At 41.6% G+C, this 25,279-nt stretch overlaps 1 protein-coding gene across 1 annotated transcript in view; it reads left to right on the forward strand.

Annotated features, from left to right (window-relative positions):
• The window catches only part of LOC145411252 (endonuclease G, mitochondrial-like), a 312,479-nt gene that overhangs the window by 115,671 nt on the left and 171,529 nt on the right, over positions 1–25,279 (forward strand). Inside the window, exons 2-5 of the mRNA XM_080281320.1 lie at positions 2,140–2,333; positions 2,489–2,612; positions 2,861–2,973; positions 4,855–4,936. Of these exons, the coding sequence (XP_080137446.1) occupies positions 2,140–2,333; positions 2,489–2,612; positions 2,861–2,973; positions 4,855–4,936 (513 nt within the window). The remainder of the gene's footprint in view (positions 1–2,139; positions 2,334–2,488; positions 2,613–2,860; positions 2,974–4,854; positions 4,937–25,279) is intronic.

The following is a 25,279-nucleotide window of genomic DNA, read 5'->3' on the forward strand; positions in this document are numbered from 1 at the left end:
CTCCATGCCTTTCCTTGTGCTACACAGCTGTCTGGTAGCGCTCATGACTGGAATGTCACTCAGCCATATTGCAGAACTTCTGCCTATCAGAATTCTTTCATTCCCAGAACTGCATCTCTCTGGAACTCACTTCCCCAGAGTTGTTTCCCTCAAAACTTCAACCTACAGCTGTTCAAGTCTAACTGTTACCAGTGTTTTATGAACATAGGACACCATTAGTCTGTTGTATGGATTATTATTATTATTTTTTCTCTTCTGTTATTAAAAAGAAAAAGAAAAAAAAGCAAATCTCCCCAGTATGGACTGCAAGGTGTTTGAGATAATTTTTTCTTGTAACAGCCTCCCTCTCTCCCTCCCCAAAATTTGTATATGCCGTAGTATCCAGTATTGAGCAGTGTGTAGTACAGTTGTTGTTGTTGAGTAGCTCTGGTCTGTCTGGTTGAGCAGACCCATCAACTGCAGGCAAGCAGCCATCCCAGCAGGGCCATCCCATGCAGTGAACTGATGTTTCCATGCTGCAGACAGTCAGCAAAGCAAAGGAAGAGTGTGGAGGTTTGGTTTCTAGGTGGATGCCACATTTTCATCTCCACCCAGTCAATAGGAGCACCATAGTAAGCTCCACATTACTCCATTATCCCTCTTCTGTCTTTCTTTTTTCCATTCTTTCCTCTTTCTGCTGCCTATGGGTGACTCTACACCACTGAGCTCTATAGTATGGAGACGCTGTCTCCGCCGCGAGCGTGTGATTTTGGCTGCCATATTGGAACACCAGCACTCAAATTCAGATTCAAATATAGTACAGTACTTTATTTTCACTAAGCAGTGGTTATTAATAAAGATACACTCGTTGCTTATAATACAAAAACATATATGGATTATGATTTTTTTCTGCCTAGTTCAACGAATTATATCGGTTACATTTAGCCAGTGAGTATAAAACAACGCCATAGGTTGCTGCAGTGCAGAACTTACTGCTTATGGCACTATCCATGTCATGAAACTGAATGTCTGGATTGATAAAGGCCGGAAGAAACAAGGAAATGTCTACAAGAGAGTGTGAACAGACAAGAAAAGGACATGGAGAGAGAGACTGGAGATAAATAGGCCCCTTTTACTGGTCTCATTCATGCAGGGATACTAGGGAAAATCTTTCCAACCCTCCCTAGGGGGCAGTAATGTTATAGAATTAGCAACAAGATATATTTCTTACTTGCGAAATGTAATGCCATCTCTCTTCGATGAATTCCTGTGCCCATTTTTGTATCCGTAAGCTGCACAGTGGACCATGGCACAATATTTGCTGTACTCATCAGCTGTTTTCAAAAACCTATTGAGCAGCTCAGTACAAAAACATAGGCATCAGTCGTGGTGTAACATGGGTGCCACTACACCAGCACCACCCTGGCAGCGGCTACATAAATTACGCTGTGTTAACCATGAGAAAGCCATTCCATATTATAGAGCTCAGTGCTCTACACTGGCTGACAAGCCAAATGGTTTCCTGTACACCAGGAAACCATTTACTATGATGGGTGGTAACCGTATAACCAAAATATTGCACCTGGTGGTTTAGTGGGTAAATAAGGGGCTCCAATCAGATTGAGCCTATGTAGGTTTATATCCAAGGGGTTGGGGTTTATTGCTCATATACTGCCACTCAGGGATGAGAGACACTGGTCACTCATCTTAAATGTCAGGACCAACTGGCCTAGCCCCAGGCTCTTATGCTCCTCTTGTGGCAACAAAGGATTGGATGATGGATGGATGGATGGATGGATATGATTACTACCCAGCATTGTAAATGGTTTTCTGGTCTACAGGAAACCATTAGGCATGTCACTTAGTGTAGAGTCACCTCAGGTGGAAAGATTATAAAAGTGACAGGAAGGATGGGAAGAATAATTAGGAAGAGAGGAGAGCAGACACAGAGCAAGAATGACAAAGGTGAAAGAAGAAGGCAGTACTACCACAAGTGAGTGGATGATGGTCATCACCACCTACCACATGCGAAGTACAGTAATACTGATGTAATATGATATTTACTGTTAATGTATACCAGCAGGTCATTATAAATTTCAGATATCTTAACTCACAGCACCATACAATACCAGCTTGTATAATACATAACTTTCTTTTCAGATTATGCGCTTTGGGTTTCCAGGACTGACCAACGTGCGATCTCTTGATGACTACATTCTGTCTTATGACACGAGGAACCGCATCCCCTTCTGGGTCTGTGAGCACCTCACAGCTGAAAATGTGACTAAAAACTCAAATGTCGACCGCTCTAAGTGTGAATTTCATGAAGACTTATCTATCCATGAATTCTTCCGGTGCGATTGCAATCCTGTTATTATGGTATCCTTGTTGTTTTCATATTTTGGTGGTGTTATGTAATTCCCTAATACAGCACTGTGCAATCTCTTATGCTATAAACATTACTTCTTGTGTTATGAACAGTAAAATAATACTTGTTTGTCATTCTCAGGTCTGAGAATCATGACTACAAGGGGAGTGGGTTTGACCGAGGACATATGGCTGCAGCTGGTAACCACCGCCTCAGTCAAGAGGACTGCAGGCAGACATTCGTACTTTCCAATATGGCTCCTCAAGTATAGTAAACAGGAAACTTTAACTGTGTACTGTATACTTATTTGTTTTCTAAACTTCTCTGGACTGAAAATTGTGCATGACATTAAAAGTTATTAATGTACAAACAGCTTGTATTATAGTTATGCAGTATTACATTCAGTGCTCTGTTATATGATTAATGTTGATAATATGTCATATCTAATAACCTGTAGTTACTGTATACAGTGCAGTACCATACTTCATCTTATGAGGTTATTCATTCCTCTAGGTAGGAAAAGGGTTTAACCGTGACAAGTGGAATGAGCTAGAGAGTTACTGCAGAAAGCTTGCTCGGACATATGCCAATGTTTATATCTGCACTGGTCCCTTGTTCTTGCCCAGGTATGGCTAATCCTCTGTTTTGTTTCATTTTGTTTTTAATGGCTTCAACATGCTTGCATGTGTTGGCCTTGGTCACCTAATGACTGCTCTCCATGCTGCTCGATCTCTAGCAGCTTCCCAGTTCAGTCCCTTATCCCTGAGGTCACACTCAATGACCTCATCTCAGGTCATTATCGGTCTCCCTCTCGCAACCCTACCCCTAATGTTAACACTCCTCACTTTCTGCACCCAGTTATCATCCCCCATCTTCTCCACATGCCCAAACCATCTCAGTCTACCTCTCCTTGTCACAGAACCAAAACACTCCAGTCCCATCCTACCTCACAACTCTTCTATTGTAAACCTAGCCCCCCAGACCTCGCACTCGAGGACACACAGCACATCCACCTAATAATTGTCATTTCTGTATGATTGAGCCTGCAAACATCCTCTTCCTTTACTGCCCAGGTCACACTACCATACAGCATTACATTCCTAACACATGTTGCCTACAAAGATCCTTTAGCATGGAGAGGCAACAACTCCTTGATCCAACCACTCCTCACTCTAATCCCACCTCCAGCACATAACATCTCCCAAACAACAAAACTCTTCCACACACTCAAGAGACTCACCCACAAGATCAACCCTTTCACCCTTGACAATCTCCACAGGCTTTCCCCAACACAGTGCACATATGAAATCAGCATCATCTCACAGTCCACCTCTAATACCACTACATCTTTTATGCACCCATTTATCACAAACAGTGCACAAGATGGAATTACAGTCAAGTTGCCTAAAGCGCGGACTTCTGTGCCACGGTTGTCTATGACACGGCAAGTTGCCAGACCCCCCAAAAACGAACCACGCACATAAACTACCTGTGGCACAGGCATGGCAAGGTTTGAAACGCGCGGGCAAATTCCCCTGGTGGTGTGCTCTCCTGTTTGCAGACAAAGAAGATGGTGACCACTTCAGCATCATACTACAGGTGCTCCAACTGTAGACTTTTTTCTCTCCTATGAGGAGGTTAAACTTCATCAAATTCATTGTGTTAAGTAATGACACATTAAAGATTCTTTGGGTATTGTGAATACCGTAGTTTATAGGTTTGTTCATAAAACTGCTATGAACGGGTTAGTGACGAAGCACCTATTTCATCTCATCATCACATATATAAGAATGATTATTAATGTGTTATATGTGAGTTTTGTTGACACTTGACTGTACAAACTTTATCATATAAACTTCTTCAATCAGTGCTTGACCAGGCAGCCTCCATCTTTAATGTTTTGGTCGGTCAGCTGATCTGTGTCTACTTGGCTGAGCTTTTTTTCGCTCGATCTGCAGCGCGTGGTATTGCCCAAGTAGACACAAGGCTGATCACTCTCCCATTTTTTGTGCTTAATGTTACCTGTAATATATGCATTGACTGATTGCTTGATTGTATGCATGTGTAAAGTGGGGAAAACTGGGGAAAAGAGGGATGAGGAGGGCGACTCTGGGCGAATGTCCAGAACCAAATTCCATTTTTCCCATAGGTTTAGTTATTTGTATGGCATGGTTTTCTGTGGCACGGATGTGGTCTAGAACCAATTAGCCGTGCTTTAGACAACTTGACTGTACATCCCATGACTTTGTGGCAAATTGCACGTGGCCACTGTACCTCTTCATTGACCGTACCGCCACCAGCCCTAGATACCATCACTTTTGTTTTATCTGCATATACTTTATTATACCAGTTTCTGTTTAACTATAGTAGTCTACATATGTGAACAGAGATTGAAATAAGTTTTAAAACAATGAAAGCTCATAAAACTAGCTATTGTTTCAGATGAATTACTTAAAGAAGATAATCTAATATCATATCTTACTGATTGACTACTCTGTTGGTTGCAGGAGGGAAGAAGATGGGAAGCTGTATGTCAAGTACCAAGTCATTGGCCAGAATCACGTTGCAGTACCAACTCATTTCTTCAAGGTTGTTTACATTACTATTTTCTTTGAGAAGTAGGACTGATCAGTAGGGAAACATTAATGTGGAATTATTAGTAATGCCAGGGGTTTGCTATTTGCTGAATAGAATTATACAGTACAATGCAGTAGGCAGTGTAAAACTCTCAGTACATATATTGCCTAGGAAAGTGTTAACCTGTCAGGGTAAGAGTGTCTAGGAGTAGCCACATTAAGGTATTGAGAATATCCATTACCAGGCAAAGTGACATGGTCCGTATGATGTGTTTAACACACTACCACACGAGTCGGGCGTGTATCACTAATTTCTGCACTGGGGATACCTGAGTTGTATCTGTTTATGGGTCAAGCTTGTATCAGGCTATTTTAAGTGATGATCCAACATAATAAAGCAAGGAATAGCAAAGAAAGTGTAGCCTAAAGTAAGTAAACAGCTATATCAGTGTCAAGGAATGTGCTGAATTTCCTTAATGTTAGCTGGACAACACCAAGGTTAGCGGATGACAGAGTGATGCAAAAACTGTAAGTAGAGATCTTTTCTTTAAGATGGCTTCATATTTTGGATAGATGCCTTTAGAAGATGTTAAGAGACATCATCATTCAGCATCATCCGGACCTCCTTTCCCACCCCAGGGCAGGATGAGGAGTAGCAATGTCCAGACAGCACATATTTGCCCAATCCAATGGGCCACACTTCCATTTACTCATCATTCAAGCCCCCGGAATCCTGGCTCAATCAGATATGCCAAAAACATTCACCACGTTCTGTAGCTTCACACAAACACATCCGACAGAGTCAGTCCGGACGCTGCCATGTTAAAAAGGGGTGCCAAATCCCTGATCATGCACTTCTCCTCACAACATTCATCCAGCCAGCTCTGTCTCTTGTCAGGTCCCTAGCCTCATCGACTTCCAAACCTTTCTTCATCACACGCTCATCCACCATATCTCTCCACCTTCTCGGCCTACCGCGCCTCCTCCCTCCTTCAAATTCACTCAGATATACCTTTTTTACCACAATGTTGTTATCTATTCTCTCCACATGACCACACCATCTCAGTACACTCTTCGATTCTGGTGTCCACAGACTTCCTTATTCCACATCTTTCACAAATCACATTATTTCATATCCTGTCCACCCTCTGTACTCCATGTACATTCCTCAGCAGTCTCCACTGCTCCTACTCTTGACTTTTCATTTTCATGCCACACCATAATCCATGTGTTAAAGTTGGCACTAATTCTCCTTCATGTAATCCTCATACAGCTGGAACACTCAAGCTTTTGTTCCTTATCAAGGTCTTCATTGCATCAGCTACTTTTCTTCCTTGTGTCACTCTGCTTTCCACTTCTTTTGCACATTTTCCTCTCCTTTCTATTACTGTACCCAGGTATTTGAACTCCTCACCAATTCCAGTCTTTCTCCTTTCACAGTAACATCACACTGGGAGTCACTTTCACTCTCAGTAACATCATTTTACTCTTTTCTGCATTTATGCTCAAGGCATGACGCTCACAGACGTCAGCAAAACTCTGCACTAGCCTACCAAGTTCTTGTCCAGTATTTGCAATTAGTACTGCATCATCAGCATACAGCAAATTTGAGATATTCCATCCATCACCATTCAATACCAATGCCATCCCCCTCTCCATTACTTGTGTTTTTCTCTCGTCACCCCATCCATATATATATTGAACAACCATGGGGACTTCACACAACCTTGTTGCATGCCCACACCAGTCATGAACCATTCACTTAGATGCCCATTGACCCTTGCACATTCTTCACTACCATCATAAAAGCTCTTGACGGCACCTAGCAGCTTACCATCTACACCGTACATGCGCAAAAGTTTCCACAATCCTTCTCTGTCCTCTTTGTTGTGTGCTTTTTCCAGATCCATGAATGCTATAAACACCTAATGGTCCTTCTCACAAGCCTTCTCTGCTATTTGTCTTGCTGCAAGTATTTGATCCACATATCCTCTGCCACTCCCAAAGCCACCCTGTTCATCACTCACTAGGACTTCTGATATCCCTCTTACTTTCTTTATAATATATAATTCTTTCATATACCTTCCCTGCCACACTCAGTAATCTTATGCCACAATAATTCTTGCACTCACTTTACTGACCTTTATTTTTGTACAGGGGTACAATCACAACCTTTTTTCACTCTGTGAGCACAGTTTCACTCATCCATGCCTTCTTACATATCTCCAACAAGCACTTCATTCCACTCTCTCCACTACACTTAATCATCTCTGCATGCACCTCAACAGCCCCAGCTGCTTTCCCATTTTCCAGCTGCTTCACAGCACTCTTCACCTGTGCAAGTGTCACATCTCCTGGCACTGCATTCCTTCTCTGCACATCTCCCAAACCAGTCATGTTTACAGCCACTCTGCCCTCTCTATTCCCATTCATCAAGCTTTCAAAACATTCTTTCCATCTGGCCCTTCATCCTCATGGGTTGCCAATCAACACATTTCTTTCCACTTTCACTTCTACATTTCCACACCTCTATCCAGAATAACTTCGTGTTTTCAGAGTAGTTTGCATTAATTTTTCTTCCTAGATCATCTTTTACCGCCTTCTTTTTCCTCTTCACTAGTCTCTTTACGTGCTTCTTGCTTCCAATATGTTCAGTTCTTATTTCAACTGATCCCCTGTCCTGTAACCACTTTAGTCACTTCTTCCTCTTTTCCTCCACTGCCCTCATAACCTCATCAACAACCATGCCGTACCTTTCTTCTTTGTTGTTACTCTTGCTACACCACACACTGCTTTAGCTTTTCCATTTCACTGATTCTACCTCCTCCCTTACCTTGGTCCTGTAATCATCTGCCGTATCTTTGATCTTCAGCTTCTCAACTTTCAGTCTTTCTTCCTGACTTTTCCTTTCTCTCCTGATCCACCTCACTCCTCTCAGCTTGATCTTGCATACCACAATCGGATGATCTGACAGACCTCCACATCCTCCTCTCACAGCCCTCGTATTAGCAACCATTCCTAGCATCGACCTCTCTACGAGCACATAATCGATCAGGCTTCTTTCAACACGTTCCCCGTGCCCTCTTTACCTTGTATCTTTATGTGCATCTTTGTGTTTGAAATATGAGTTACAAATGCACAACCTCCTCTCCTGACACATATGCTTCAGTCGCTACCCATTATCATTTTCTGATGTTACTCCATTACAACCCATTATGGTATCCTCAGGACCAATACCTACTTTTCCATTCCTATCATCCATTACAATCACTTTGTAGCTACTGGGCATTTCTCCCACTGTTTCATCCAGCTCATCCCAAAACCTGTCTTTCTCTCTCTCCTGTCCTCACACGGTGCTTGCACTACAATCACCGCCACTTTCTCAAACTTGAACTTGACATACGTTCACCTCGAGCTGACACATTTGTAGTGTCGTGCTCCCCTTGCTTGACTTTATCTGTTCTTCTCTAAGGAAGGTTAAGTTACAATAATTTAGGTTTAAGGCAGGTAGTGCTGGACAGGTGCAGGTGGGGAGTCAGACATAACAACATTAACTTTTCACAAGTCCATTTAAGACCACCGCTATGTGGGAACGTCTCGTTCCTAATAAGAGGAAGGGATTCTAGGGTTATTCAAAACTATTTCTTCTTTTCTCCTTTTATCTATAAACTGTATACAATTTATACACTAAGTTAAGACAACAACTCGTTACTCTCACTTAGCGCACTCAAAATCACGTGACTGCTCTATGATCTTACTCTACAATAAATCTATTAAATCATGCTACCTTACAATGGTAGTTAGGATTACAACTAAATTTCATAAAACAAGTAATAAATCACGGGTGTTGTTCATGTAACATTCGAAATAATACTACGATTATTACTCGTCAGCGCTTGAATAATACTAAGAATATTACCAATACTGGAGTAACACTAAGGATAATACTCTTTAACACTGAAATAATACTAAGGGTGATATTCTTTAGTACTTGAGTAATACTAAAAGTAATACTCTTTAACACTGGAATAATACTAAGGATAATATGCTTTAACACTGGAGTAATATTAAAGGTAATACAGTACTCTTTAACACTGGACTAATACTAAGGATAATATGCTAGTATGTCATCATATCAGTATAGCATCACTATCTTTATAGCATCAGTCATCATAACATTTTATTCCAGCAACACCTTACCCAAATGTTACTTCAAAATAACATTACAAAATTAACATCACACTTCAACACAGTTATCTGCCCTTACTCAATATTTCTCCATAAGAAAGACACATCGCCCTTAGGTAGTTTTCTTACTTCATCATTGAGCAAATAAGTTACTTTAACAGTTATACAGTTTATCTGGCCCGTCCTGTTATACCCCACCACGGCTCTACAGTATACTCTCCGTACAGTATATTTCTCAGTAAATTTCATTTTTCTTCTCTGCTCTCTTCCTCACTTTCAGTTCCACTTTTCCTCTACGTCCTCTAACAGAAATGTGTACTTACTGATACCGTAGAGCACCAAGACATCACCTGTCTCATCATTGTGGTAGGATCTTCCTCCATATCTCCTAGACGCTCGCCCTCTCGGATTCGACTGACTTCCAACCTTCTGTCTCTCCCTCAGGAAAAGTACAGGGGGTGGAAATGGGCATGTACTCTTCATATCCTTCATTCACCTCTCTCAGCGTCCTCAGTCGGGTCTAGTCCACAACATCTTGAAGTAGTGTCCATTGTATAACACTAATTCACACGAGACGTGGTTACCCTTCGGTTCTGAGTCACTATTCTCTTATCTCGGTCCCAGATATAAAACACACAGACCCTGTTAAGTCGTATCTGGCTCTCTCTCATGACGCACATAAATTTCAGTGAGTGTAAACAGTACAGGACTATGAGGGTAGCCGTGTGCCTCGGCACTCCCTCATGTCATTATTCACTCTTCACTCATTTTTCACTTTTCATTTTTTATTATTCACTATTCCACAGCTTCTTTGTAGTTTTTCAAGATGTTGCAGGTATCGGCACTTGTCTCTAAGTGTTCTCTGATATCCTCTATCCCTTGTTGAAGTTGGGACAACATGAAAATCTTCATGGGTTGGTTGTTGTGGGTGGCGTGGTTGTGGTATAGATGGTTGTGTTCGGATGGTGGGTGAGTCAGCTGCCTGTGTTATGGTCCCCCCGCCAAATACTAGGTGTAAGTCATCATCGCCATCATCAACACCTTCGTTGTTCTCCCTGCCTCAGTAGTTATTGCCGCAGCCTGCCTCACGGCAGTAGTCTCTCATTCCACTCTGCCACACCTCGTTCATCAGCAAAGCAACTCCTTCCTTGCATCGTCCTTGCCTATTCTTGCCCAGTCTTACACATTTCACACCCTCCCACTCCTCCGCTTCATACCCTTTCATCTGTGTTTCACACAATGCCATCATGGCATATCCTGCACTCTTGAACACATTCCCCACTTCCACCCTCTTGCTCTCCTCATTCACACCTCTCACATTCCACATGGTCATGCGAATCTGCCCATTTGGTTGGGCCATTGGGAAGGTATTGGGCCCTCCCAGGCTCTCTGTAACAACTGCCATGGTTAAGTGATTTTGGATAAGGGCATCTGGCGAACACTTAACCCTGCCAAAAACCCCAGTTAAATGGTTACCACTCACTGTAGTAAATGGTTTCCTGGGTACAAGAAACCATTTGGCTTGTCACTCATTGTAGAGATCATAAGGCCTCTGTACATTGAGTGAGTGGATGATGGGCGCCCCCATCCACCACAAGGTCCCCATCTACCAAAACAGGATGATGACCCAGAACTGGTTGAAAAGGAAACGTACGGTAAATTACTTGAAAAAGTAAACATGCTAGAGAGAACATTTCAAATGGAAATCGAAGAAATCAAGAATGAGCAACCCAGACAGAAGGGAAAAAATGAGGAATTAATAAAGGAAATAAAACAGTAAAGCCACAACAATAGATGAACTCTCAGCTGAGGTAAATTCACTGAGAACAAAGGCTAGTGAAATGGGATGTACAGTTGTTAACCACAAGAGAATTATGGATGATTTCAGAAATGATACGGAGAAAATCAGGCAAGCAAGCAGTGTGGTAGATCAAAGTAGTAATATTGAAGAGAAAATAACACAGGTATATGAAATGGTGAGAAATTTGAAAGATGAGGTACAAACTATGTATGCTGAAATGGTGAAAGTATAAAATGATTTAGATACAAAGGTAGATGAAAAAAAGCATAAGAAAGGAAGTGAAAGAAATTATAAAAGATAACCCAAAACTAGTCAGGGAGACTGTAGAGATTGACAAATTTATAGTAATCAGTAGCATAGGTGACGAAGAAATAAAAAACAGAATCTCAAGGGACAAAAAGGAGATGGAAAATATAATGAACATACTACAGCAAGTATCAAAGGATATCTGTGATAAAGATATAGAAGAACATAAATGGCTAGGGAAACATGAAAAAAGTAAGTCAAGGCCTCTGAAAGTAACATTCCAGAGTGCAAACACCGTACAGGAAATATTAAAAAATGTCAGTAGACTCATGGAAAAAGAAGAATTTAACAAAGTATGGATAAAAAGTGAGTGATTGGTTTCCCGTGAGAGTGGGGCTGCGACAGGGATGTGTGATGTCGCCTTGGTTGTTTAATATGTACATGGATGGTGTTGTAAGGGAGGTGAATTCAAGAGTTTTAGGTGGAGGTCTGAGTCTTGTGAATGTTGATGGTGGAGAGTGGAATCTGAAGCAGCTGCTGTTTGCAGATGATACTGCACTGGTGGCTGATTCAGAGGAGAGATTGAGACAGTTGGTAGAGGAGTTTGGAAGAGTGTGTGAAAGGAAGAAATTGAAAGTAAATGAGAATAAGAGTAAAGTGATGAAGTGTACGAGGTTGGTAGATGGTAGGGGGATGAATATAGTTTTGTATGGCGAGTTGCTTGAGGAGGTAGAGTGTTTTAAATATTTAGGGTCACATGTTGCTGTGGATGGAAGAATAGATGCAGAAGTGAAGTTTAGAATGAATGAAGTAGGAAAGGTGCTGGGAGGAATGAAAAAAGTGTTTAGATGCCGTTCGCTTAGAATGGATGTAAAGAGAAGGCTGTATGAGGGTGTTTTGGTACCGACTGCGTCATATGGGGCTGAAACATGGAATATGGGTGTAGCAGAGAGGAAAAGTTTGAATGTAATGGAGATGAGGTGTCTGAGGAGTATGTGTGGAGTGACGCGTATGGATCAAGTGCGAAATGATGAAGTGCAAAGGAGAACTGGAGTTGTTCGGGAGATAGCTGGTAGAGTTGAGCAGAGGGTGTTGCGATGGTTTGGGCATATGGAGAGAATGGATAATGAGTGATTGGTGAAAAAGATAACTAGATCTGATGTGAGAGGTGTAAGGCTGAGAGGAAGACCATGAATAGGATGGATGGACAGTGTGAAGAGAGTGCTGGATGCGAGAGGGATGTCTGTTGAGCAAGGAAGAGTGGCTGTGCTTGACAGAAATAAATGGAGAGAAATTGTGAATGAATAATGATGTCGCAGCCCTGAGGGGATATTCTCCCGCATTTGGTCTGATCAGCTAGTCAGGTCAGGTGCGGGTAAGGGGATAGGTCTGTTATGATGTGGCAGGGGTAAACCAGCTCTGCTGTCGGACCCTGCTACGGATGTCACTGATTCCAATGCGCAGTTGACCCTTTGTTCGGTGTGGTGCGGTGAGGATCTGTCCATTCTCCCCTTTGGGGCTAAGATGCGAATGAATGTGTTTGAATAGATGAGTAAATGGGGAATGTGCCGTCCTGTCTCGGCTACCTCCCTTTCCTTGGGGAAAGCAGCCTAGGTATGTACTGTAGATAGATAGATGGATAAAAAGAGGCTTAACTCGAGGAATTGGAAACACTAAAGCAGAAGAAGGAGGAAGCAAAAACAAAGGATGAGGATAGATCAGAAGAAGAGAAGTTCTTTTACAAAGTAATTGGATTGCAGGTATGAAAGTGGTACATAACCAGCAGGGAATAAAAAGAAGGAAGGTATAGACTATACCTATGGCAATTGTGTAAACAAGATGATGAAGTTGATGTACTAAAATGTAGATGGAATGGTATGTAAATTATTAGAGATGAAAGATTATACCAAAGAAAAAGAATCATATATGCCTAACTGAAACAAAATTAACCCCCAGGATATCAAATGATACCTAAAAATTAGAGGAATACAGTATTTGGAGAAAGGGATAGCAATTTAAACAAAGGAGGAGGAATTATAATATTAACAAAGAAAAATCTACAAATCAAAGAAATAGAACTAGATATACCCTCACAAGTAGAACTGATTGTTGTAGAGATTGATACATCTTAAGGGAAATTAATTGTGGCAGATTTATACATGCCACCCAGAACAAACACTTGGGAAAGAGGTGAATATGAAGACCTGGCAGAGAGAACAATTCGGAGTTGAAGAGCAGTACTACTTAGAATGGAAGAGAAATCTAAAAGAATTATATTAATTGGAGATTTCAATACAAATATAAATTGGAATACTCTAGATGTAAGAAGCCATGAAAGCTGTTGGGACCAAAAGCTCCTGCATCTTGTGCAGGGGTTTTTCCTAATACTGTACTACAAGTAAAGGAAAACGCCAGAAAAAGAGGACTTGGTGATCCATTAGTACTAGATCTTATATTTGCCAGTTAAGAAGATGATATAGACAATATAATGTATCACCTTCCATTCAGCAAAAGTGACCATACAGTATTAACTTGCAACTTCAGGATTGATCATGACATTATTAACAGTAATGAGAGGTACAAAGAGAGCCTAAACTACAAAAAGGGCAGCTACCATGACCTTAAGAAGTACTTCTTAGAAATAGATTGGGGAAAGGAGCTTAGAGGACAAGATTTAAATGTTACATATGGAAAATTCTGTGAACTTTATGAAATACGAGTCCAAAATTACATCCCACATCACAAAGAAGCGGAAATGAAAATAAAGAAATGGTTTAACCCTCTTGCGCACCAGAAGTTTTCGATAAGTTTTTGAGCCAAGCACGAAACCAAAACCCGGCTTAGGCTGCCTCCGCTCGCCCAGAAAGGAAAAAAATTCTAAGGATAAATTTACCCTCAGAAAATGTTTATATTGTTTTAAATCATAGCTTATCATCATCGCTAATGTGTATACTATAAGATTTAAAAAGAATAAATAAATGTACAGATATGAAGCAAGAATAAACCATATTTACATGACAATTTGCTTCTCATAACTTCCCAACATCACTGTACAAAATTTTTCCCAGGACGTACAATTGTAAAGAACATGTCTATATGCAGAATTTCGTGAGCTTTCTAATGAGCCCCGTGGTGATTTGATATGCCCAATACTTTTTGAGTAAATGAAAAACAAAAATCACTTAAAAATGTCTGATTTGTTTATCATTTCGAGTTATTATTGACAGTGTAACAAACATATATGTAAATGATTTCCGGTTTTGTAGTTCAGAGTTAGGGAAGCCCATGATATAATAGACATTGTTATAATCCCTATTGTTATTGATTAAAGTTAATGAAGTAAGTTAAAATGGAGAAAGCCCCAGGAATTGATGGAGTGTGTGGTGAAATGCTGAAGCATGGGGGAGTGATAGTAGTAGAATGGATGTGGAAGATGTGCAGATTGGCCTGGGAGGAAGGTAGAGTCCCAGTGGATTGGAAGTCAGGTATAATTGTTCCCCTGTACAAAGGAAGAGGGGAAAAAGAAGTGTGTGGTAATCACAGAGGCATTTGTTTTCTTAGTGTAATAGGAAAAGTATATGGAAGAATACTTATTGACAGAGATAGGGAAATAACAGGAATTAGTTGGAGAAGAGCAGGGAGGTTTTAGGAAGGGAAGAGGTTGTGTAGATCAGATATTCATTCTTAGATCTTTAGTGGAAAAGTTTCTAGAGAAGGGAAAGAAGTTGTATGCGGCCTTCATGGATTTGGAGAAAGCACATGATAGGGTGGATAGACAAGGACTGTGGAAAGTATTAAGAATATATGGAGTAGATGGGAAGTTGTTGAAGGCCATGAAGAGTATGTATGAGGGTGCTAAAGCTGCAGTGCGTGTGGATAGCGAACTGAGTGAATTTTTCAATTAGAAGGTTGGATTGAAACAGGGATGTGTCATGTCTCCTTGGTTGTTCAGTCTGTATATGGATGGGATTATAAAAGAGGTACAAGGTGGGGCACTGAATATTGGAGCAGCCCTAATGAAAGAGGGTAGTGTTTGGAAGCTACCTGTACTGTTGTTTGCAGATGATACTGTGTTGTTGAGTGAAGACAAAGGGGAGCTGCAAGGCTTGGTGGATGAGTTTGGGAGAATGTGTAAGAAACGGAATCTAAAGGTGATTATAGGGAAGAGTAAAGTGATGGTCTTCGAGAGAAATGAAGTCAGTGAATGTACAGTGAGGCTGGATGAGGAGGAAATGGAAAATGTGAGTGCCTTTAAGTACTTGCGTAATGTGATGAGTAAGGATGAAAGTTTAGAGGGTGAAGTGCTTGAATGGGTGCAACAGGGAAGAAAGGTTGTTGGTTCCTTGAAAGCAGTGATAAGAAACAGGGAAGTGAGCATGGAAGTGAAAAAGCTACTACATGACAGTATTGTGATACCAACTCTAACATACGGAAGTGAAGCTTGGACATTGTTGGAGTGACAGAAGTCAAGAGTGAGATCAGTGGAAATGAGTTATTTGAGAGGAGCCTGTGGAGCCATATGGAGAGACAGACTGACAAATGAGGAAGTGATGGAGCGCTGTGGTGTGGATGTGGATGTGGCAGGAAGCGTCAAGGGAAACACACTGAGGTGATTTGAACATGTGGAGAGCTGGAAAGCGAGAGACTGACGAGGAGAGTGTATGTGAGTGAGGTGGAGGGGGCGAGAGGGAGGGGGAGGCCAAGGATGAGATGGAGGGATGGTGTGGAAAGGTATGTGAGAGAGGGGGATGTGAGCTGGGAGCAGGACAATGAAATGGTGGGGTACAGGGCAACATGGAGGCGATTTGTTTGTGGCCACCCCTTACAGGATTAAGATGTCTGGCAGTAGATAGATAGATAGATAGTTATTGATAAAATGAATTTTGAAAAGTTAGGATGGGTTGCACGCAGTAACAACACATAAGCATGTTCCCGTATGTTTGTTTTTCGGAACTTTTCCCAAAATAATAATTTTCACACATAGGTTATTTTGCTTTACAAAGTATGCATAAAATATCATCAGCTTGCTCATTCTTTCTTCGGATTTTTGATGCGACCTATACTTTACAAGTAAAATGCCCAAGAGAAAAACAATGAAGTGCACCACATTTTTCCCATGAGAATATATAGTAAACACACACATTTTATACATTATAATATATAGTATATAAAATGGTGAGGAATTGGAAAATGTGAGTACGTTTAAGTACTTGCGTAGTGTGATGAGTAAGGATGGAGGTTTGGAGGGTGAAGTGCTTGAAAGGGTACAGCAGGGAAGAAAGTTGCTGGTTCTTTGAAAGCAGTGATAAGAAACAGGGAAGTGAGCATGGAAGTGAAAAAGTTACTACATGACAGTATTGTGATACCAACTCTAATGTACGGAAGTGAAGCTTGGACATTGTTGGAAGGACACAAGTCAAGAGTGAGAGCAGTGGAAATGAGTTATTTAAGAGGAGCCTGTGGAGTCACGTGGAGAGACAGGCTGACGAATGAGGATATAAAGGAGCGTTGTGGTGTGGATGTGGATGTGATAGGAAGCGTTATGAGGAACACACTGAGGTGGTTTGGCCATGTGGAGAGGATGGAGGGTGAAAGACTGACGAAGAGAGTGTATGTGAGTGAGGTGGAGGGGGGAAGAGGGAGGGGGAGGCCGAGGATGAGATGGAGGGATGGGGTGGAGAGGTATATGAGAGAGGGGGGTGTGAGTTGGGAGCAGGGCAGTGAAATGGCGGGGGACAGGGCGACTTGGAGGCGATTTGTTTGTGGCCACCCCAAATGGGATTGAGGCGTCTGGCAATAGATAGATAGATAGATATATAAAATAGAGAAGTAAGCTGGTTATTCACATCCTCTAGCAGTGTTGTAATCATTTTGGAATGTAGAGATGGAGTTGCAGAGAGGAGGAAAGGTACAATCACAGCTTATTGTGTATGATTATTTGTGATTGTGTGTGTGTGTGTGTGTGTGTGTGTGTGTGTGTGTGTGTGTGTGTACTTATATACCTAGTTGTATTTACCTAGTTGTGATTTACAGGAAATGAACTACGTTTGTGGGGTCCTGTCTCATTTTCTTGATAAGTCAAACTTTGCTTTAAACTCTTTTAAGTTTTTAGACTGGACAGTCTCTTTGTCCAGGCTATTCCACAGGTCTGTGCATCTATATAGACAGCTATATTTCTTGATATCCTTCAAGCAACTGGGCTATTTCAGTTTCATTCTGTGCACTCTTGTCACTCTCCCATCCCACACAAACAGATCTTTTCTGTCAACTTTATCTACTCCCATCTTGGCCCTGAACACCACAATCATGTTGCCCCTCTCTCTCCTTTCTTCTGGGGAAGGCAGATCCAGCTTTTCCTGCCTCTTTCCGTATGACAGATCTGCCAGGCTGGGGACCATCTTGGTTGCTGTTCTTTGTATTCTCTCGATCTTGTTTATATCTTTCTTTTTGTGTGGGGACCACACTGCTGCATCATATTCCAACCTGGGGTGGATCATGGCCACTATCAATTTTTTCATTATCTTCTCTGGAATGCCACTCTTATGTTAGTCAAGAGATTATAAGTCTCTCTAACTATCTTGTTAATGTGTTTTTCCGGTGACAAACTACCCTGGACCAGCACTTCCAAATCTTTCTCTTCTCTCGTTTTTGTGATTGGTTCATTACCCATCGTATATATAATTCATAGTGGTAGGTGAGGGCGCTCACCATCCACTCGATGTAGTGCTGCTCTCAGGTGTCTGCCCTTTCCTCTCCTCCCTCTTTTCCTTCCTTCCTCTTCTGTCTTTCTTTACTTCATGCTCTCCTCGTCCTTCTGCCTACAGGTGACTTTACACTCTCTCTTTTGCCTTTCCTTCCTTCATTCTTTCCTGTTCCTTCTGCCTATGGGTGACTCTACACTGAGTAACAAGCCAAATGGTTTCCTGTTCACCAGGAAACCATTTACTATGCTGGGTGGTAACCATATAACCAAATCATGGCACCCGGTGGTTTAGTGGGTAATTGCAGCACTCCAATTGGATTTAGCTGGTGAAGGTTTATATCCAAGGGATGGTTGGGGTTATTGCTCACATAATGCCACTCAGGGATGAGTGAGGCTGGTCACTCTCATCTTAAATGTCAGGACCAACTTGCCTAGCCCCAGGCTTTTATGCTCTTCGTGGGGCAAAGAAGGATTGGATGATGGATGGATATATAATTCAGTGATGGGTTCTTGGTACTTTTACCCATTTCCAATATTTTATATTTTTTTGCATAAAATTTCATTTCCCACATCCGGCTCCAATCATGAATCCTATCCAGGTCTTCCTGTAGCATTTTACAGTCTTCCTCAACATCTGCTCTCCTCAAAATCTTTGCATCATCAGCAAACAGACTTGCACAACTGTTTATTCCATCTACCATATTGTTTATGTAAATCAGGAACATTACTGGCACTAACACCAAACCCTGTGGGACTCCACTTGTTACTTCTCTCCATCCAGACATCTTGTCCTTTATTACTGTCCTCATTTGTGTGTGTGTGTGTGTGTGTGTGTGTGTGTGTGTGTGTGTGTGTGTGTCTGTTTGAAGTGGCGTTAAGAGGCAGCTGTCTCCGTTGTGATGATGGTGGCAGTGGTGGTTGTGATGGTGATATTAATGAAGATGGCCTTGACTGTGGAGGGCAGAGTGAGGTTTATCACATCTCAGTCACACTCTCTCTCAGTCCTCCTTACCCCAGTCACCCTCAAAATCACTCCCCTGATTCTTTGTCTGTGTCTTCCTCACTTTCAGTTTCATTGAATAAATATTTCAGGCACTCATCCTCGGATAACCCTTTCCCTGCTGTAGTGGTTACTTTCAGTATTGAAAAGGAACGGTCACGATTGGTTATGGATTTCAGATTTGGATTTCTCTAAAAATATATAAAAAACACTTATACACCTTCTTGACTGACACACTTCGCTATATATGGCACACTGTCACTATAATACGCATAAGGTATGGACGGTGACGTAGTAGAAAACGAGAAATAAGATGGCCGGCCACACGCTAACACCCTCCTAGTCTGACTGCCAAGAGGACACGGAGCTAAAAACAGGTCGCTTGTCCCTGTGACAGGCTTGTGAGTTCAACAGTTCTTTAAAGTGTTCTCTCCATCTGCTCACTTTTGTTCCGTTCACATGTAATCTACCATTTTTATCTCTCACTCCATGACTAACCTCTTTGCCACCCTGTCTAACTCTCTTTACCTCTTAGAACAATTTCTTACATTCTCTTCACTTTACACTCAAAGTCCTTCCAAATTCCTCATCCACTTTCTTCTTACTTTCTCTTACTAATCTTTTCACTTATCTCATCCTCCCTATGTATAACTCTCTCTTCCATCTCTCATCTCTTTCCATTCCCCTGTTTCTTATCCACTCACTATATGCTTTCTTCTTTTGTGCCACAGCCTGTCTCACTTCTTCATTCCACTATGCTGTTCCTTGCACTCCCTTTCATCTTCTCTTCACCCCACACACCACCTCACATCCTGCACAGATTTCTTCTTTGAATATCTTGCACACACCTTCCACATCCCCCATCTGCTCCAGTCCATATTTACCCAATCGCTCCTCCTCTTCTCTCCTATTTCTGCCTTTTTCTCATTTTCTTGCAACTTATCCACCCTCCATGTATATGCTACATCCACCTCTCCGTCCCTTCTTCTGATTCCCCATTTCACTAGTACCTTGATTCTCACCACCACCAAGTGGTGGTCAGAAAGTCCACTCCCCAACCTCTATATGCTCTTGCATCCATTTCACACCTTCACATTCTTTCGTCAAATATAAGTCTGGAAAAAATCAAGCTTAGTAAACTGTATCCCAAAATGACATTGTTCACCCCACCGATGGCTAAAACACATTAATCTAAGTCTAAAAACAGTTTATAAATCAACCTAAATATACAATTTTAGTCTAAAGTATCATCAAAATCGATTAAAAAAAAATAGAAATTCTTCGTTAAACTGAGGTTTTGCCATCATTAGGTTGGGTATGGTGGTATTTCTACCCCCATTGTTAAGCTGGTGTATTGCACCTAGGGTTGTCGTATATCAAGGTATTACCGTACTAGAATAGCTGATAAGAAAAGTTTGGGTAAACCATCTAGAACAACACAATATAATAACAGAAAGGCAGTTTTGTTTTAGAAAGAGAAAATCATGTGTTGCTAATCTATTAAGCTACTATGATAGAGTTGCAGAAACATTACAGAAAAGGATGAGTGGACAGTATCTATCTAGATTTCAAGAAAGCATTTGACAGAGTACTGCACCAAAGACTTTTGTGGAAACTGTATCATCAAGGAGGAATCCAAGGCAACCTGTACAGTTGGATGCAAGATGTTCTTAGAAAAAGGGAAATGAGAACAGTACTAAGGGATAAATACTCATCATGGAGGGAAGTGACTAGCGGAGTTCTACAGTCCTCAGTGCTGACACCATTTATGTTTTAGGGTATATAAATGTCATAGTAACATTGGAAATGAAAACTATCTAAATATGTTTGCTGATGATGCAAAAATACAAAGGAGAATTACTAACACATACTCTTGTAGACAGCTACAAGAAGAATTAAATAAACTTCATGAATGGAGCAAGAAATGACAAATGAAATTTGATTTGGACAAAAGTCATGTAATTAAGTTTGGTAAAAGTGGAAAAAGACCAGATTGCGGTTGTAAGTTAGGAAGTTCAGCCCTACACATATCAGAAAGAGAAAAGAACCTAGGAATGACAATAGCAGACCATTTCCGGCTGGCCACATCAGTGAGAGGGTACAGAACATGTATACACTGCTTGCTAATATGAGAATAGGATTCACATACATTAATGAAGACATGCTGAGAAAGATAATATCATCATTCGTCAGACCAACCCTGGCATATGCATCAGTAGTCTGGAATCCTCATCTCAAGAAACACATAGATAAGACTGAAAAACTTCAAAGGGCCGCAGCAAGATTGGTACCAAGCTTAAGGGGTTTTTTGCTATGAAGAAAGACTAGAAAAATTGAATCTAGCAACATTACAGGAGAGAAGGAAAATCTATATATCTGTGTATTGCCAGATGGCTTAATCTTGTAAGGGGTGGCCACAAACAAATCGCCTCCATGTTGCCCTGTACCCCGCCATTTCACTGCCCTCCTCCCAGCTCACAGCCTCCCCTCTCAATATACCTCTCCACTCCATCCCTCCATCTCATCCTTGGCCTCCCCCTCCCTCTCCCCCCCTCCACCTCACTCACATACACTCTTCTTGTCAGTCTCTCACTCTCCATCATCTCCACATGTCCAAACCACCTCAGTGTGTTTCTCCTAACGCTTCCTATCACATCCACATCCATACCACGACGCACCTTCACATCCTTATTTGTCAGTCTGTCTCTCCATGTGACTCCACAGGCTCCTCTCAAATAATTCATTTCCTCTGCCTCTCACTCTTGACTTCTGTCCCTTCAACATGGTCCAAGCTTCACTTCCACACATTAGAGTTGGTAACACAATACTGTCATGTAGTAACTTTTTCACTTCCATGCTCACTTCCCTGTTTCTTATCACTGCATTCAAGGAACCAGCAACCTTTCTTTCTTGTTGTACTCTTTTGAGCACTTCACCCTCTAAACGTCCATCCTTACTCATCACACTAACCAAGTACTTAACCCCTTGGGCCGTCACTACCGTGACGATTCTTACTTAAGTACCATACCGCGGGTGTCACTTCTGCGATCCAGGGATTTTTAAAATCTCCTGGACTTTCAAGTGTGGTCTTGTATCATCTATCAGTACTGCCAGTGTGTAGCTATAGGAAGCGCTGCTAGTACCACTAGTACTCGCATCCAATGTTACCAGTTTAGCCATTTTTCTGTGTTTTCCTTGCCTCCCCACCTCCCCTTCCTTACCCCCTTCCCTACATAACTACAGCCTGGCTGCACAATGCGACACCCGGACGTTTTTTTCCATTCGCTTATTCCATTGAAATGTGCCCTATGCCTATTCTCATACAAAAAAATATAAAATGAAAAGGGAAAAGGCTAATTGATACTGCCTTTGGCCATGAAGTAGCTAATTTATTATCTGACAACACCTCACGTGCACTTGGTCGCTAATTTTCCCGGTTCATTATCCATTGAAATCTTCCTTATTACCTATTCTCATACTAAAAAATGTTTATTAAAAAAGGGAAAAGACTAAGTGTAACTTCCACTGACCTGGAAGTAGCTAATTTATTGTGCGTTGCTATCCCCATGGGAGGAGCACGGCGCAGTCCAGCCATCCCCACGGATAAAGGATTAAACACACTCACATTTTCCATTTCCTCCTCATCCAACCTCGCCGTACATTCACTGACTTCACTTCTCTCAAAGACCATACCTTTACTCTTCCCTATGTTCACCTTTAGATTCCGTTTCTTACACACTCTCCCAAACTCATCCACCAAGCCTTGCAGCTCCCCTTTGTCTTCACTTAACAACCCTGTATCATCTGCAAACAACAGTACAGGGAGTTTCCAAACACTGCCCTCTCTTATTAGGGCTGCTCCAACATCGACTGCCCTACCTTGTATCCCTTTTATAATCCCATCCATGTACAAATTGAACAACCATGGAGACATGACACATCCCTGTTTCAATCCAACCTCCAAGTAGAAAAATTCACTCAGTTCACTATCCACTTGCACTGCAGCCTTAGCACCCTCATACATACTCTTCACGCTCTTCAACAACGTCACATCTGCTCCATATATTCTCAATATATTCCACAATCCTTGTCTGTCTACCCTATCATATGCTTTCTCCAAATCCACGAAGGCAGCATGCAACTTCGTTCCCTTCTCTAGAAACTTTTCCACTAAAGATTTAAGAATGAATATCTGATCTACACAACCTCTTCCCTTCCTAAAACCTTCCTGTTCTTCTGCAACTAAGTCCTCTGTTATTTCCCTAACTCTGTCAATAAGTATTCTTCCATATACTTTTCCTGTTACACTAAGAAGACAAATGCCCCTATGATTACCACACACTTCTTTTTCCCCTTTTCCTTTGTACAGGGGAATAATTATACCTGACTTCCAATCCTCCGGGACTCTACCTTCCTCCCAGGCCAATCTTCTCATCTTTTACATCCATTCTACTACTATCTCTCCCCCGTGCTTCAGCATTTCACCACACACTCCATCAGTTCCTGGGGCTTTCCCCATTTTGACTTTCTTCATTGCATCCACAACTTCCATCCTACTGATTTCCTCCTTTCTTCTCACATTCCTCCTCCTCCCAGCCATTCCCCAGCCACTTATACTCACTTTACTTTCATTCTCTATATTCAACAGTACCTTAAAGTGCTCTCTCCATCTGCTCACTTTTTCTTCCTTGTCCACTGGTAATGTATCATTATTATCTTTCACTCCCCGACTAACTTCTTTGCCACCCTGTCTAACTCTCTTTACTTCTTTCCAGAACACTTTGTTACATTCCCTGCACTTTACACTCAAATTTCTTCCAAATTCCTCATCCATTCTCTTCTTACTAATCTTTTCACCTCTTTCTTCCTCTCTACATATAACTCTCTCTTTCATCTCTCAACTTCTTCCACACCCATTTCTCATCCACTCACTATATGCTTTCTTCTTTTGTGCCACAGCCTGTCTCACCTCTTCATTCCACCATGCTGTTCCTTGCAACCTCTTTCATCTTCTCTTCACTTCACACACCACCTCACGTGCTGGACAGATTTCTTCTGTGAATATCTTGCACACACCTTCCACTTCCCCTATCTGCTCCAGTCCATATTTACCCAATCACTCCTCCACTTCTGTCTTATATTCTGCCCTTTCTTCTTCATCCTCTTACAACCTTTCCACCCTCCTTGCATATACTACTTCCTCTCGTCCTTCCTTTCTTCTATTCCTCATTTCACTTGGACCTCGATTCTCACCACCACCAAGTGGTGGTCAGAAAGTCCACTCCCCCTACCTTTATATGCTCTTGTATCCATTACACACGTTCTCATCCTTTCATCCACATACGCATGGTCAGTCATTGCCTTCCACTCATTCAGTTCAACACTCCACCCTTCTCATAACTCGCCACATATACCTATGGATCATTTTGTGCCTGAAGAGGGTATTGGCTATCACCAACCACTTCTGGCACAAATGTCGTAAAGCACTGGCATTCTCAACTGTCTCTGCAGGCACAGCCCACTCACCAACTACTCCATCCACCTTCATATTCCCTACTTTACCAATCGCCAGTCAAAAACACTCTCATTCCTTTCAAACTTTTCCATGCATGCTTCCACATTTGTCCAGAACTCTTCTTATTCTGCTTGAATGATCTTGCGTTAGTGCATACACGCACACAAGGAGAAGAGGAGACATAATTATGCTATGTAAATGTGTCTCAGGGAAAGAGGAAATAGACATAAATGAGCATATAACATATGGAGAAGCATTAGAAAGAGGACACTGCAAAAACCAGCATAGAAAGAGAGGTGATAGAGATGTAAGGAAATTCAGTTTCCCAAATAGGGCAATTGATCAGTGGAATGTGCCAAAACAATTCATAAAGTTAAGGATATGTATGATAAAAGTGATTTAATACCGGGTCAGTACGAGCTTGATTCATTCCTGTTAAGATGCAATTAGGTAAGAGCATAAATAGGACACCATGCTTCCTTTTAAGGAATCCCTGTACTGGTGTTGGCCATTATGGAGTGGAGGTTTTCTGTGGGCTGAAAGCTAAACCAATAAGTGCTGAAAACTGATGAGAAAAAAAGAAATGTGAGATGTGTAATAAGGTTTGAAGCAGTGTATGACTTTGAGCTTGGACTTTGACTCTGTCTACTTGTGGCTGAAAATTTTCTGCATAAGACTGATTGTGGTGTGGCTAGTTACCAAGCATGCAGCCACACTTCACTTTCATGGTAGTATCTCACAGAGTCAATGGTACCCACCCATGTGCCTCAGACATAATTATGCCAGCACAAAATGCATTCCTAGTTTAATACAGTGAATCATGCACTGTATATGATAAGATCATTTTGTGTGTGTGTGTGTGTGTGTGTGTGTGTGTGTGTGTGTGTGTGTGTGTGTGCAAGA

Source organism: Coenobita brevimanus, chromosome 88, assembly GCF_032717465.1.
Source record: "Coenobita brevimanus isolate Jiangsu-jjx chromosome 88, ASM3271746v2, whole genome shotgun sequence".
In the NCBI taxonomy this organism is placed as follows: domain Eukaryota; kingdom Metazoa; phylum Arthropoda; class Malacostraca; order Decapoda; family Coenobitidae; genus Coenobita; species Coenobita brevimanus.